The sequence below is a fragment of the Mustelus asterias genome, chromosome 3, assembly GCF_964213995.1.
Source record: "Mustelus asterias chromosome 3, sMusAst1.hap1.1, whole genome shotgun sequence".
Taxonomy (NCBI): domain Eukaryota; kingdom Metazoa; phylum Chordata; class Chondrichthyes; order Carcharhiniformes; family Triakidae; genus Mustelus; species Mustelus asterias.
Window position 1 is genome coordinate 137,893,489 of NC_135803.1, and position 14,816 is coordinate 137,908,304.

General features: G+C 45.5%; 1 protein-coding gene across 2 annotated transcripts in view; it reads left to right on the forward strand.

Moving 5' to 3' along the window:
• Positions 1–14,816, forward strand: part of shisa10.1 (shisa family member 10, tandem duplicate 1) — a 96,933-nt gene that overhangs the window by 68,601 nt on the left and 13,516 nt on the right. For both annotated transcript variants that reach the window (XM_078209738.1, XM_078209739.1), the window contains one exon: positions 9,298–9,416. In XM_078209738.1, coding sequence (XP_078065864.1) covers positions 9,298–9,416 — 119 coding nt within the window. The remainder of the gene's footprint in view (positions 1–9,297; positions 9,417–14,816) is intronic.

A 14,816-nucleotide genomic window follows, 5' to 3' on the forward strand; every position in this document is an offset into this window, starting at 1 on the left:
AGATTACACCCCACTCCCCCCCCCACCCCGTACAATTGCCGTGACGGACAGGATGGGAAAATTCCACCCCGTAACTTCCTTTCGCAATTTTTCTGTTGACTTTTCTCCATCCCAGGTGTAGAATTTGAGATTTTTCTGTCAAACTCATACATACAGATCAGGTTCCGCTTTGGTACCTGGTTCTGGGTTCCTTCTAAAGGCCTAATGATTTCCCCTTTGTTGAAGAACATTTAACTGCTCCAGAGAAAATGCATTTTTCCCTCCAGCACAGTGCCATGATTATTAGAAGTATGGTTGGAATAATTCCTTTTTCCTTTGATACCACATTATTATGATGGAGCCAGATTGCCTGTGTTGGAGTCACATGTAGGTCAGACCAGGTAAGGACGGCAGATTTCCTTCCCGAAAGGACATCAGTGAACCAGATGTATTTTTCCTACAATGGTCATCAGCAGATTCTTAATTCCAGATATTTTTTATTGAATTCAAATTCCACCTGTGGCAGAATTCGAACCCGGGTCCCCAGAACATTAGCTGAATTTCTAGATTAATAGTCTAGCAACAATGTCACTAGGCCAACACCTAGTCGCTTCACAGGCGGAGGGGGGGGAGGGGGCTCAAACAAAATTTGACAATTTGATAAAGAGTTGGTTGAACAGGTGACCGAAAGCCGACTGAAACGGGTAGGTTTATTAAGGAGGTAGGGATGGTGAGGAAGGAAATTCCAGAGTTCCGTGTTCAATATTGGGAGACTACTGTTGAGAGGCTGGCATTTCCTAGTGTAGATTGGGATTTGGGTATTATCTCGGAACAAGATTCTCCATCTGTAAACAGACCTGAACTTAGTGAATGATGGCTACACAGGGAAGCATGATTGTTTGAAAATGAGCTTGAGGGCTTCTCTGCAGGTTTTAATTGATGACAGAAATTATGGACTGTTGCATATTTTATGCTGGTATAAGGTATCAGCAGCTGTTTGATTGTTTTGAGTTTTGTTTTTCTTCCTGTTTCTAGTCATTTTTGTCCATTCTGGTGTAATGAGAAGGAGTAACTGTGGCTTCCCCCTGTCAGTCCAGCAGTATGGTTCAGCTATTATAGAGATTGAAGAGATTATACAATGGTGAACTAAAGTGGATAAAGGTTGCTGTTCTTCTTTTCTCTCCTTTCCGTCTCCTGCCCTGTTGAGCTGAAAGTCTGACGCAATTGGCAGAGAAAACAAATGTGTCTTGAGTTGCTGAGGTGACCATAGCCAGAATGCAATGTTGGAAACTGTTATTACTGCAAAGGGCAGCTGCACTGGAATCACAGAATCCCTACAGTGCAGAAAGAGGCCATTCGGCCCATCGAGTCTGCACCGATAACAATCCCACCCAGGCCCTATCCCCACAACCCCACGTACTTACTCCGCTAATCCCTCTAACCTACGCATCCCGGGACACCAAGTGACGATTTAGCATGGCCAATGCACCTAACTCGTACATCTCTTTGGACTGTGGAGGAAACCGGAGCACCCAGAGGAAACCCACGCAGACATGGGGAGAACGTGCAAACTCCACACAGACTGTGACCCAAGCCAGGAATCTGACCCGGGTCTCTGGCGCTGTGACACAACAGTGCTAACCACTGTGTCACCCTGCCACTATTTTAACTTGGATACTTTAGAAGGTTCATATACATGGTGAATGTTATAAGATCCATATTTCTACGGATTGAATCATCAGTGGTTAGGATTTTTTTTATTCATTCATGGGACATGGCGGTCACTGGTTGGCTGGTCCAGCATTTATTGCCCATTCCTAACTGCCCTCCACTTCAGAAGGCATTTGAGAGTCAACCACATTGCTGTGGCTCTGGAGTCACATGTAGGCCAAACCAGGTAAGGATAGAATGATAGAATTGTAGAATCCTACAGTGCAGAAGGAAGCCATTCATCCCATCGAGTCTGCCCTGACCGCAATCCCACCCAGGCCCAATCCCCATAACCCGATGCATTTACCCTAGCTAGCCCCCTAACACTAGGGGGTAATTTAGCATGGCCAATCCACCTAACACACACATCTTTGGATGTGGGAGGAAATCGGAGCACCGGAAGGCAACCCATGGGGAGAACGTGCAAACTCCACAAAGACAGTGACCCAAGCTGAGAAACGAACCCGGGTCCCTGGTGCTGTGAGGCAGCGGTGCTAACCACTGTGCCGCGGATAGCAGATTTCCTTCCCTACGGAACATTAGTGAACCAGATGGGTTTTTATGACAATTGACAATGGTTTCATAGTCATTCTTAATTCCTGATTTTTAATTAGCTCAAATTTCTGCAGCGCCAGTACCTGCTGTGGAAGGATTTGAACCCTGGTCCTCAGAGTATTACCCTGGGTCTGTGGATTACTAGACCCACGACAATACCACTACGCCACTGCCTGCCCATAACTATGCAAATCGAGATCATGCTGTTGCCACTGCCCCCTGCGGCAGAGGTGGCGACAGGCCGGGGACTGTCAGCCGTAGGTTGACGAGTAATATTTCCTGATTTCCTTGCCGATGAGTTTAGCAGAAACAGTGTACATTCACATTTTCAAAACCTATTTCTGAATGGAGTTGTGTTACTTTGTTTGAGAAAATGGGTGACCTGCTTGCCTTGTTCTGGTAGACTAGAATACAGAAAATGTTTGGTATGCTTCTCACGTTGTCTGATTCTACACCACAACGCTATGCTTTAGTTGATAACAGTAGTGAGGTGGAGAGCATTTTAACATTGTTATGATCAGCTATGCTTACACTCCAGCATACATTATCGACCATCACCGTTTCAGTGCTAGCACAGTAATGTACTCCAATCACCCAGCCCAAGTGGATTTGTTATCTCAAAACATGGCAGGCGCAGCAAGCACAAGGTAAATGCTGCTTTACCCCCAGCATCTGGGAAATCCCCCCACTTCAAAGATTCTGGTCATGTTTTAGACCGTATTGCCCTGTGTATGCTTTTGTATTCCTTTTTTTATTATTGGTATTCCAACATTTTCCCCTGGGATAGAATAGGATACACTCCCAACTACATCCAAAGATCCGCCATGATTTCAATGCACCAATTGATCTGGCGGCACAGTGGTTAGCACTGCTGCCTCACAGCGCCAGGGACTAGGGTTCGATTCCCGGCTTGGGCCACTGTCTGTGCGGAGTCTACATGTTCTCCCCGTGTCTGCGTGAGTTTCCTCCGGGTGCTCTGGTTTCCCCCCACAGTCTGAAAGATAGTGCTAGTTGGGTGCATTGGCCATGCTAAATTCTCCCTCCAGTGTACCCAAACAGCCGCCGGAGTGTGGCGACTAGGGGATTTTCACAGTAACTTCATTGCAGTTTTAATATAAGCCACTTGTGACACTAATAAGTAACCGTAACAACCCTTTGCTTTGTGCACAGATCAGGAAGGAAGTTGTAAATTTGACTCCACATGCACAATTAAAGGGAAGAACGGGTTGCATTTTTATAGCACCAGTCATGACCTCAGGACATCCCAAAGTGCTTTACAGTCAATGAAGTAAATTTGTAGCTACTGTTGTAATGTAGGAAATGTGGCAGCAATTTAAACAGCAAGCTCCCACAACCAGCAATGTGACAATGGGCAGCATGGTGACACAGTGGTTAACACTGCTGCCTCTCAGTGCCAGGGACCCGGGTTCAATTCGGGCCTCGGGTGACTGTCTGTGTAGAGACCGCACGTTCTCCCCATATCTGCATGGGTTTCCTCCGAGTGCTCCGGTTTCCTCCCACAATCTAAAGATGTGCAGGTTAGGTGGATTAGTGGGGTAAATATGTGGGGTTACAAGAATAGGCTCTGGGTAAGATGCTCTGTCGGAGAGTCGCTGCAGACACGATGGGCTGAATGGCTTGCTTCTGCACTATAGGGATTCTATGATTCTCTGATCTTATAACTAGGTCATCTGTATCCATATTGTTGATTGAGGGATGGGTATTGGCCATGTCACCAGGAATAGCCCGCATGCTCTTTTTATCAAAATAACACCCTGGGATGCACTGGCATGTCAGCCTAGATTGTTACACTCAAGTCCTGGAGTGGGGCGCGAACCCTCAACTTTCTGATTCAGGGACAGTGTTGGTCTCCTTATTTAAGGAAGGATGTAAATGCTTTGGAAGCAGTTCAGAGAAGGCTTGCCACACTAACACCTGGAATTGGTGGGTTGTCTTATGAGGAAAGGTTGAACCAGCAAGGCTTGTATTGACTGTAGTTTAGAAGAGGTGACTAGATTGAAATGTATAAGGTTCTGAGAGGTATTGACAGGGTCGATATGAAGAGTGTGATGACACTGTACCCTTAAGAAATGTATTTTAATCAGGTTTCTCTACAGGAGGTTTCTAGCAGTCCCTAGCATTTTAGAGCCGTTTTGTCTGCAACCGGTATCCTCTACTGTTACTGAAGCAGTATAATTGCTACAATATTTGTTTTAATCTGAATTAATGCAGTGTTCCATTGCTTTAGTGATCTCCTGGGATTGCAGAGTAAAGCTTGATTGGGATGATTGACAGGTCAGGTCATGTAACTGGGGACAGCTAGCTTTCACAGTGATTTCCAGCTTAGTTGCTGTTTTCAGATGCTGTTTGGAGTTGAGAGAGAGCAGTGTCTCTTTTTTCCCCTCTGGAGTTGGAGAGTTGCTGTTCTGGAAGTTGCAAGCAAAGAGAGAGGTATCCTTCCCTGTCTCTGGAGTCTGAAGACTGGAAGCTGCTAGAGACCAGGTTTACTTCTCGGTTTTGCTGCCTTGAGGATATATCCTTCTCTCAAAACTGCTGTTTGGATTTCTGTCCATCGGTGCGTTATAAAGCTGGAAATCTATTATCACATGAGCATCCTTGTTTTAGTGCTAACTAATTCTAAACGAAGGGTGTATGTCTATGGGGTATTAGTTTAAATTGGAACAACAGAGATAGCTAGCTGTTAAGAATTCTACTGTTTCAGGTTTAAGTCTTGTAATTAGTAAAAGTTGTGCTAATTCATTTTGTCATATTCTAACTGTGTTCTTAAATAAACTTTGTTTGATAAAAGCTTCCGAGTGGGTCACTTGAACCATACCTGGAGCAAAACACCTTATGTTCACCCAAGCCAAAATCAAATGTAAAAACTTAGGGTCTTGGCTAACTTCACACGACATCTTGGAGTTTCTGGCCTGGGCTTTAACAAGAGGATGTTTCCCCTTGTGGGAGAATCTAACACACTGTTTAAAAATAAAATGTCAACCATTTAGGATAGAGATGAGATTTGTTTTGCTCTGAGGAGCATGAATCTTTGGAATTCTCTTCCTCAAAAGACAGTGAAGGCAGAATCTGTGAGTATTTTTAGGGCAGAGGTAGATAGATTCTGGATTAGTAAGGGGGTTAAAGGGCGGCACGGTAGCACAGTGGTTAGCACTGCTGCTTCATAGCTCCAGGGACCTGGGTTCGATTCCCGGCTTGGGTCACTGTCTGTGTGGAGTTTGCACATTCTCCTCGTGTCTGCGTGGGTTTCCTCCGGGTGCTCTGGTTTCCTCCCACAGTCCAAAGATGTGCGGGTTAGGTTGATTGGCCAGGTTAAAAATTGCCCCTTAGAGTCCTGAGATGCGTAGGTTAGAGGGATTAGCGGGTAAATATGTGGGGGTAAGGCCTGGGTGGGATTATGGTCGGTGCAGACTCGATGGGCCGAATGGCCTCCTTCTGCACTGCAGCGTTTCTATGATAATTGGGGGTAAGCAGGAGGGTGGAGTTAAAGTTACAATCAGTTCAATTACATTGAATGGTGGAGCAGGCTCGACAGGGCTAAGTGGCCCACTCCTTTTAATTCATTTGTGTGTAGGAGTGTTAGCAACCGAGCCAAGGCTGGTACTTTTGTCACAGTTGACACAATTATGCATAGTGAGACATGTAATCTTTGTCTAACTTTCTTTTCCGTGTCGTGCTTTTAAGAATGTAGGATATGCGTTGAATACCAAAAAATGCAGTAGGCCTTGGTTGACCGTATCTAAGGTCAGTGTGTTGGCCTAGCTTTTTTTATTCGTTTATGGGACATGGGCGTTGCTGGCTGGCCAGCATTTACTGCCCATCCCTAGTTGCCCTTGGCGGGCAGTTGAGAGTGAAGCACATTTCTGTTTCTCTGGAGTGTAACAGACCAGCTAAGGACGGCAGATTTCCTTCCCTAAAGGACATTAGTGAATCAGATGGGTTTTTCCGACAATCGACAATGGTTTCATGGTCATCAGTAGATTCTTAATTCCGGATATTTTTTAGTGAATTCAAATTCCACCATCTGCCGTGGTGGGATTCGAACCCAGATCAGAACATTAGCTAAATTTTTGGATTAATAATCTAGCGATAATACCACTAGGCCATCGCCTCTCTTAACAGCTGTCGCTGTTTGCAATTCTGGACCACATTCCTTTTAATGCTCTTGAACCTTTATAGATAAAGGGATCTCCACCTTTTAGTGAATGAAATAATGAGGGACAGTTAGCTTTGAATGTGATAAGTATAGGGTAATCCATTGGTCTAAAGGTTTAATAGGCCTTTTTTACATTGATCCAGTGGATTATGGTATTGGTGAAGCCTAGTCTCATGGAATACAACCGCTGCCTCCCCTAACAGAGATGGCACCATGAATACATGCGGGCCTGACACACCCAAAGTGTTTGTGTAATCAGTATAAAAATAGCAACAATAAAATTAAAACAAAATGGATACAATTATACAAACCAAATTATGCGTTACCCACCAGACACAGTAAGTAGTCTCACAACACCAAGTTGAAGTCCAACAGGTTTATTTGGTAGCACGAGCTTTCGGAGTGTTACTCCTTCATCAGGTGAGCATTCCGAAAGCTCGTGCGACCAAATAAACCTGTTGGACTTTAACCTGATGTCGTGAGACTACTTACTGTGCCTACCCCAGTCCAATGCTGGCAACTCCACATCATGACCACCAGACAGACACAAGAGATATTCAACGAGCTACAGATACAGGTTGCCTGTATTCCAGGGTTATCCAGATGCTAACTATAGCTCTCAGCAGAGGCAGTGGGAGCCCTTCCTGCAATCCTGCTCATTTTAGATCTGTGGAAGTCAGGCTAAGCCAGGTCCAGGATCAGATGCATCATGCGCCCTTCAATTTTATGCTCCATGTTGACAAAAATAAATGGGGGAGGAGGGAGCTGAACAGACTTGGTGGTGGTGTGGGCCGATGGGGGGGGCAGGATTATCCACCCAGCAAGGGGGTGAACCTGATTATCGCAGTGAATGTAGCCCAATCCATCATGCAAACCAGCCTCCCATCCATTGACTCTGTCTACACTTCCCGCTGCCTCGGTAAAGCAGCCAGCATAATTAAGGACCCCACACACCCCGGACATTCTCTCTTCCACCTTCTTCTGTCAGGAAAAAGATACAAAAGTCCGAGGTCACGCACCAACCGACTCAAGAACAGCTTCTTCCCTGCTGCCGTCAGACTTTTGAATGGACCTACCACGCACCAAGTTGGTCTTTCTCCACACCCTAGCTATGACTCTAACATTACATTCTGCACTCACTCGTTTCCTTCTCTATGTACGGTATGCTTTGTCTGTATAGCACGCAAGAAACAATACTTTTCACTATGTTAATACATGTGACAATAATAAATCAAATCACAGGGGGAACCAAAAATGGAAAGCAGTCATGATGATCACACCAGGGGCTGAGGTGAGTACGGCCCCCGGGTGGTGAGGGACGCTATTGGACTTTAATGTGAGATGGGCGATCTCGGTGGAGCTGGCCTTCCCGGCGTCTTTAGGCTCCACCCTTGAGGAATGATGGCGCAAAACACGCCACCCGCCTTTTTTTTTGACAAAATGTCAGAAGATCTGGAGTGAAAAGTTGCCTGTCTCTCTGGGGAGAAAGATGTGGATTTTCAGTCAGAATCTGCCCTGGGTGTTGGTCAGAAAAGATGAATGTGATTATCTTTTTTTAAAAAATTTTTTTTAAAGGATCTTGAAGCCGCCGGGTTTTCATAAAATGGGTTATCTTAGTCTTACCAATGCCTTTACAGGACAATATATTTAGAATATTGAATGTATTCATGAATGCCTTCCCTTTGTAACAATATTGAATCCTGAGCATTAGAGACTCCACTGATTGTTGACGAGAGTAATTGTTTGGCGTGTAGGGGAATCAGCTCATGTGTACAAATAATAATTTCACTCACCCCCCTTCCCCTCAGCTTTTGAGTAATCAGTAAGTAAAACAAACATCCATTAAATCAAACAATTTGTCTGGTGATCGACTATTTTGAAAGATATGGTGGAGCATTCAGTAGTGCTATAATATCCCAAGGGTCGAATATTACATGTGGGAGCAGAAGAATGTCATCTGTGGAAAGCACATGATCAGCAACTTTCAAATTTTCACAAAGCTTTCGCTATGGTCATTTTACCTTCCAGGAAACTAAATCAGATCGTGTGGACGAGATGGTGGCCGAGTGGTATTATCGCTAGACTATTAACCCAGAAACTCGGCTAATCTTTCCAAGTTCAAATCCCACCACGGCAGATGGTGGAGTTTAAATTCAATTTTAAAAATTTGGAATTACGAATCTACTGATGACCATTGTCGATTGTCGGGAAAAACCCCATCTGGTTCACTAATGTCCTTTTAGGGAAGGAAATCTCCCATCCTTACCTGGTCTGGCCTACATGTGACTCCAGAGCCACAGCAATGTAGGGCTGCAAGGTGGCACAGTGGTTAGCGCTGCTGCGTCACAGCGCAAGGGAGCTGGGTTCGATTCCCGGCTTGGGTCACTGTGCGGAATCTGCACGTTCTCCCCATGTCTGCGTGGGTTTCCTCCGGGTGATCCGGTTTCCTCCCACAGTCCGAAAATTGTGCTGGTTAGGTGCAATGTCCATGCTAAATTCTCCCCCAGTGTACCCGAACAGGTGCCAGAGTGTGGCAACTAGGGGATTTTCACAGTAACTTCACTGCAGTGTTGATGTAAGCCTACTTGTGACACTAATAAATAAACTTTAAACAATGTGGTTGACTCTCAACTGCCCTCAGGCAACTAGGGATGGGCAATAAATGCTGGCCAGCCAGCGACGCCCATGAATAAAAACATTTGCAGCTTATTGTTGAAAATAAGATCTTCATTGTGCTCATGTTTTAAATATTTTAACCCCTTTTGTTATTGTAGCTTGAGTAATGAGTATACTCGAGAGATAAATGCTGTGCTTTACAGCTAATACACTGTGATGATCCACATTGCTTTTGCTAACCCTTTCCTTTCCTTTTCTTGCAGTTTTGGCTCAGTTGTTGCAATTGGAGTGAGCTTTTTTGGGATCTTCCTTTTCTCACTTGTGCTCTGTTTATGCTGCCCTTGTTGTCTTCTGTACAAAATGGTGCGAAGAGGACGTCAGCGTAAGTAGCCCAGAATTATGATTAAAGGATGTTCCTTGACATTGTTGTTGTTGTTTAGCCCGAGGTGTTTGAATAGAACTGAACATTTGAGGCTTTTCACCATAAATAAAGAGTAACGAGAAATGTACAGATACCATGGGATCCTGGACATGCTAAATTCTCTCTCACACTGTTATCCACAGAATAACCAGTTTCTACTTGGCAATATAGTTGAGCATATAATTATAATGGATGAGGCAGGCCATTTCAGCCATCTAATTCGTCATCCAGAGAGATGCTAACCGCCCTTCCCCCCGGCCAGCCCCTGCCTGCTTGTACCACGACACAGTGATTAGCACTGCTGCCTCACAGTGTCAGGGTCCCAGGTTCAATTCCAGCCCTGGGTGATTGTGTGGAGTTTGCATGTTCTCCCCGTGTTTGCGTGGGTCTCCTCCCAGGTGCTCCAGTTTCCTCCTCCAGTCCCAAGATGTGTAGGTTAGGGGGATTAGTGGGGTAAATACGTGGGCCTGGGTAAGATAGAAATGGTGGGTTGGTACAGACTTGATGGGTCGAATGGCCATTTTTTGCATTGTAGGGATTCTATGGTTCAATTGTTTGGATCTTAACGTCACTGCTTTATCTGGAAGCCTTTTCCAACATTGTGGGGAAGAATCTCCTCATATCTGTCCCAAAAATAACTTTCACTCGTTGAGATCCGTGACTCCCAATTCTACCCGTGTGGTTCAATATAAAGTCACATTCTAGGCATGTTTTCTGGCACAGTTTTAAACGTGCCTACAAAATCGTCAGAGATGCCTCCTTTCTGAGCTAAAAAGCCCAAGTTTCTCCAATCTTTCTTCATTACTCGTTCCTGGGGGTTAGCCTCGGGGCTTTACTCTGCTGCCTCCAGTGCTCTGACCTCTCCCTTATTTCTTGGTGATCAAAGCTGGGTGTAGTAATCAAGCTGCAGTTTGATCAGAGCACCATAAATGTGATCAGTGCCCCCTCTGATATATTCTGTTGTTTTGGTTATGTAGAATCATAGAATCCCTACAGTGCAGAAAGAGGCCGTTCAGCCCATTGAACCTGCACCTACTCTCCAACAGAGCATCCCACCCAGTCTTCCCCTCTCCTTCCCCCCCCCCCTGCCCAATCCCTGTAACCTCCCACCACTGTCCCCCCCCCCCCCCCCCCCCCCCCGCCTCTCAATCCCCCTAACTTAGACATCTTGGGACATGACTGATCTTTGATCCCACTGACTTTTCTATTTGGGGCGGCATGGTGGCACAGTGGTTAGCACTGCTGCCTCACAGCGCCAGGTACACCGGTTCGATTCCCAGCTTGGGTCATTGTCTGTGTGGAGTTTGCACATTCTCCCCGTATCTGCGTGGGTTTCCTCCGGGTGCTCCAATTTCCTCCCACGCGCCAAAGATGTGCGGGTTAGGTGGATTGGCCATGCTAAATTGACCCTAGTGTCAGGAGGATTAGCAGGGTAAAGCTGTGGGGTTACGGGAATAGGGCCTGGGTGGGATTGTGGTCGGTGCAGTGGCATTGGGCCAAATGGCCTCCTTCTGCACTGTAGGAGTCTATGATTGGGCGATTTATCATGGCTAATTCACCTAACCCACGCATCTTTGGGCTGTGGGAGGAAACCGGAGATCCCGGAGGAAACACACGCAAACACGAGGAGAGCATGCAAGCTCCACACAGACACCCGAGGCCGGAATTGAACCCGGGTCCCTGGCGCTTTGAAGCACCAGTGCTAACCGCTGTGCCACCGTATAGCACGGATCGAGGGTTTCGTAATGAACAGGCAGCGGTGACGTGGAGATTAATAATTTAATTCCTTTAGATCTCAGGACAGCCCTGGAGAGTTGGCAAGCCTACCTTGCACTGATGCAAAACTGACAATATGGCCGCATCTTTAGAATATGGACTTTTTATAACATTTGTCTCTTTACTGTACTTCCCTAAATGAATTGGTTCAAGTTTTAGTATCATTTGGCAAAGGGAATGATCATATTCCCCTCAGCTCACTGAAGAAGTCCGGAAACTAAAACCTTGTATTAACAATATTTGCTTAAAGTGTAGCCTTCCCGGGGGGATTACTTTCTGTTGCCAATGCTAAATATGGATCGGTGTTTGTACAGAGGAAGCAGTTTATACGAGGATCGAGTTACAGGACCTGACGTCTTCCCGTGTATACAGGGTGGATCTTTAACTGAAACCAGAAATTGTGTGGGCATGTTGAACAATAGACATGTAGCTTTTTAAATAAGGATAATAAAGCAGGATGTCGGTGGCCCAGAGTTCATGAAATTGGGACAGGAGAATTCCTTTGATCTTGAGGGCATCGATCGAACCCGATTTATGCCTCTCGTAAACAACCAAACTGTATCACTTCTTAACCCGAGCTCTCTGTATTTCTCAATGTTCCGGGCAATACTCATGGGGAAATGTTACGTCACTGAACATAGTGGACCACACGCTTGTGGCTTCCTGAATGGATGACTCATTCAGTCGAATCTACGTGTACTGCTGGAGTTGGCGTAGAATGGAAAATATTTCACTTCAGTAGGAATCTGTGAGAATTGTTGCAATTTTCAGGAATAACATTCCATCTCCTTTCTTTTATTTATTTAATCAGGATGTACGAAGCTGAGATATATTATAATTCTTCAACGTATGCTCAGTAGCTAAAATTAAACTCGTTACCTGTTCTTTATTGGTAAAATTAGTTAAAATTGCAGCACAAGATAAAGTTCTCTCTCAAACATTGATTTGTCAGTATCTGCCACCTTCCTTAATCCTTAATGTTCTTGGACATTGATAAAGAAAGAGCTTGTTATAAGTTTATAACATTCTGACACAGGATAGGTTCAGAGAGAATGGCCGGAACTCTACCACCTCGCCCGCCCAGAATCGGAGCGGGTAAGGGTCGGACAACGGAAATCTCCATTGGCCTCGGGTGGGAATTTCTGGTCTCGCCCAAGCGAGGCCATAAACTCCCGCCTAATGTTCCCAATAGTGGGGGAATCCAGAACTAGGGGTCATAGTTTGAGGATAAGGGGTTAAACCTTTTAGAACTGAGGTGAGGAGAAATTTCTCCGCCCAGAGGGTGGTGGATGTGTGGAATTCACTACCACAGAGTAGTTACATTTATGTAGTAGTTGAGACCAAAACGTTGTGTGATTTCAAGAAGAAATTAGAAAGAGTTCTTTGGGCTAAAGGGACCAAGGGATATGAGGGGGGGGGGGGAATCAGGATATTGAATTTGATGATCAGCCATGATCAAAATGAATGGCGGAGCAGGCTCGAAGGGCCGAATGGCCTACTCCTGCTTTTCTACCTCATGGTTTTCACAGCTTCAGGATATCTTAAAGCACTCCGAAACTAAAGCAGAGCTTTTCAAATGTAGAATATAGAACATAGAACAGTACAGCACAGAACAGGCCCTTCGGCCCATGATGTTGTGCCGAGCTTTATCTGAAACCAAGATCAAGCTATCCCACTCCCTATCATCCTGGTGTGCTCCATGTGCCTATCCAATAACCGCTTAAATGTTCCTAAAGCGTCTGACTCCACTATCACTGCAGGCAGTCCATTCCACACCCCAACCACTCTCTGCGTAAAGAACCTACCTCTGATATCCTTCTTATATCTCCCACCATGAACCCTATAGTTATGCCCCCTTGTAATAGCTCCATCCACCCGAGGAAATAGTCTTTGAACGTTCACTCTATCTATCCCCTTCATCATTTTATAAACCTCTATTAAGTCTCCCCTCAGCCTCCTCCGCTCCAGAGAGAACAACCCTAGCTCCCTCAACCTTTCCTCTTAAGATCTACCCTCCAAACCAGGCAGCATCCTGGTAAATCTCCTCTGCACTCTTTCCAGCACTTCCACATCCTTCTTATAGTGAGGTGACCAGAACTGCACACAATATTCCAAATGTGGTCTCACCAAGGTCCTGTACGGTTGCAGCACAACCCCACGGCTCTTAAACTCCAACCCCCTGTTAATAAAAGCTAACACACTATAGGCCTTCTTCACAGCTCTATCCACTTGAGTGGCAACCTTTAGAGATCTGTGGATATGGACCCCAAGATCTCTCTGTTCCTCCACAGTCTTCAGAACCCTACCTTTGACCCTGTAATCTACATTTAAATTAGTCCTACCAAAATGAATCAGCTCACATTTATCAGGGTTAAACTCCATTTGCCATTTTTCAGCCCAGCTTTGCATCCTATCCATGTCTCTTTGCAGCCTACAACAGCCCTCCACCTCATCCACTACTCCACCAATCTTGGTGTCATCAGCAAATTTACTGATCCACCCTTCAGCCCCCTCCTCTAAGTCATTAATAAAAATCACAAAGAGCAGAGGACCAAGCACTGATCCCTGTGGCACTCCGCTAGCAACCTGCCTCCAGTCCGAAAATTTTCCATCCACCACCACCCTCTGTCTTCAATCAGATAGCCAGTTACCTATCCAATCGGCCAACTTTCCCTCTATCCCACACCTCCTTACTTTCATCATAAGCCGACCATGGGGGACCTTATCAAACGCCTTACTAAAATCCATGTATATGACATCAACTGCCCTACCGTCATCAACACACTTAGTTACCTCCTCAAAAAATTCAATCAAATTTGTGAGGCACGACTTGCCCTTCACGAATCCGTGCTGACTATCCCGGATTAATCCGCATCTTTCTAAATGGTCGTAAATCCCATCCCTAAGGACCTTTTCCATCAATTTACCAATCACCGAAGTAAGACTAACCGGTCTATAATTACCAGGGTCTTTTCTATTCCCTTTCTTAAACAGAGGAACAACATTCGCCACTCTCCAGTCCTCTGGCACCATCCCCGTGGACAGTGAGGACCCAAAGATCAAAGCCAAAGGCTCTGCAATCTCATCCCTTGCCTCCCAAAGAATCCTAGGATACATTTCATCAGGCCCAGGGGACTTATCGACCTTCAGTTTATTCAAAACTGCCAGTACATCCTCCCTCCGAACATCTATGTCCTCCAGCCTATTAGCCTGTAACGCCTTCTCTTCCTCAAAAACATGGCCCCTCTCCTTGGTGAACACTGAAGAAAAGTATTCATTCATCACCTCGCCTATCTCTACTGACTCCATACACAAGTTCCCACTACTGTCCTTGACCGGCCCTAACCTCACCTGGTCATTCTTTTATTCCTCTCATAAGAGTAAAACGCCTTGGGGCTTTCCTTGATCCGACCCGCCAAGGACTTCTCATGTCCCCTCCTAGCTCTCCTGAGCCCCTTTTTCAGCTCATTCCTTGCTAACTTGTAACCCTCAATCGAGCCATCTGAACCTTATTTCCTCATCCCTACATAAGCTTCCCTCTTCCTTTTCACAAGACATTCCACCTCTTTCGTGAACCATGGTTCC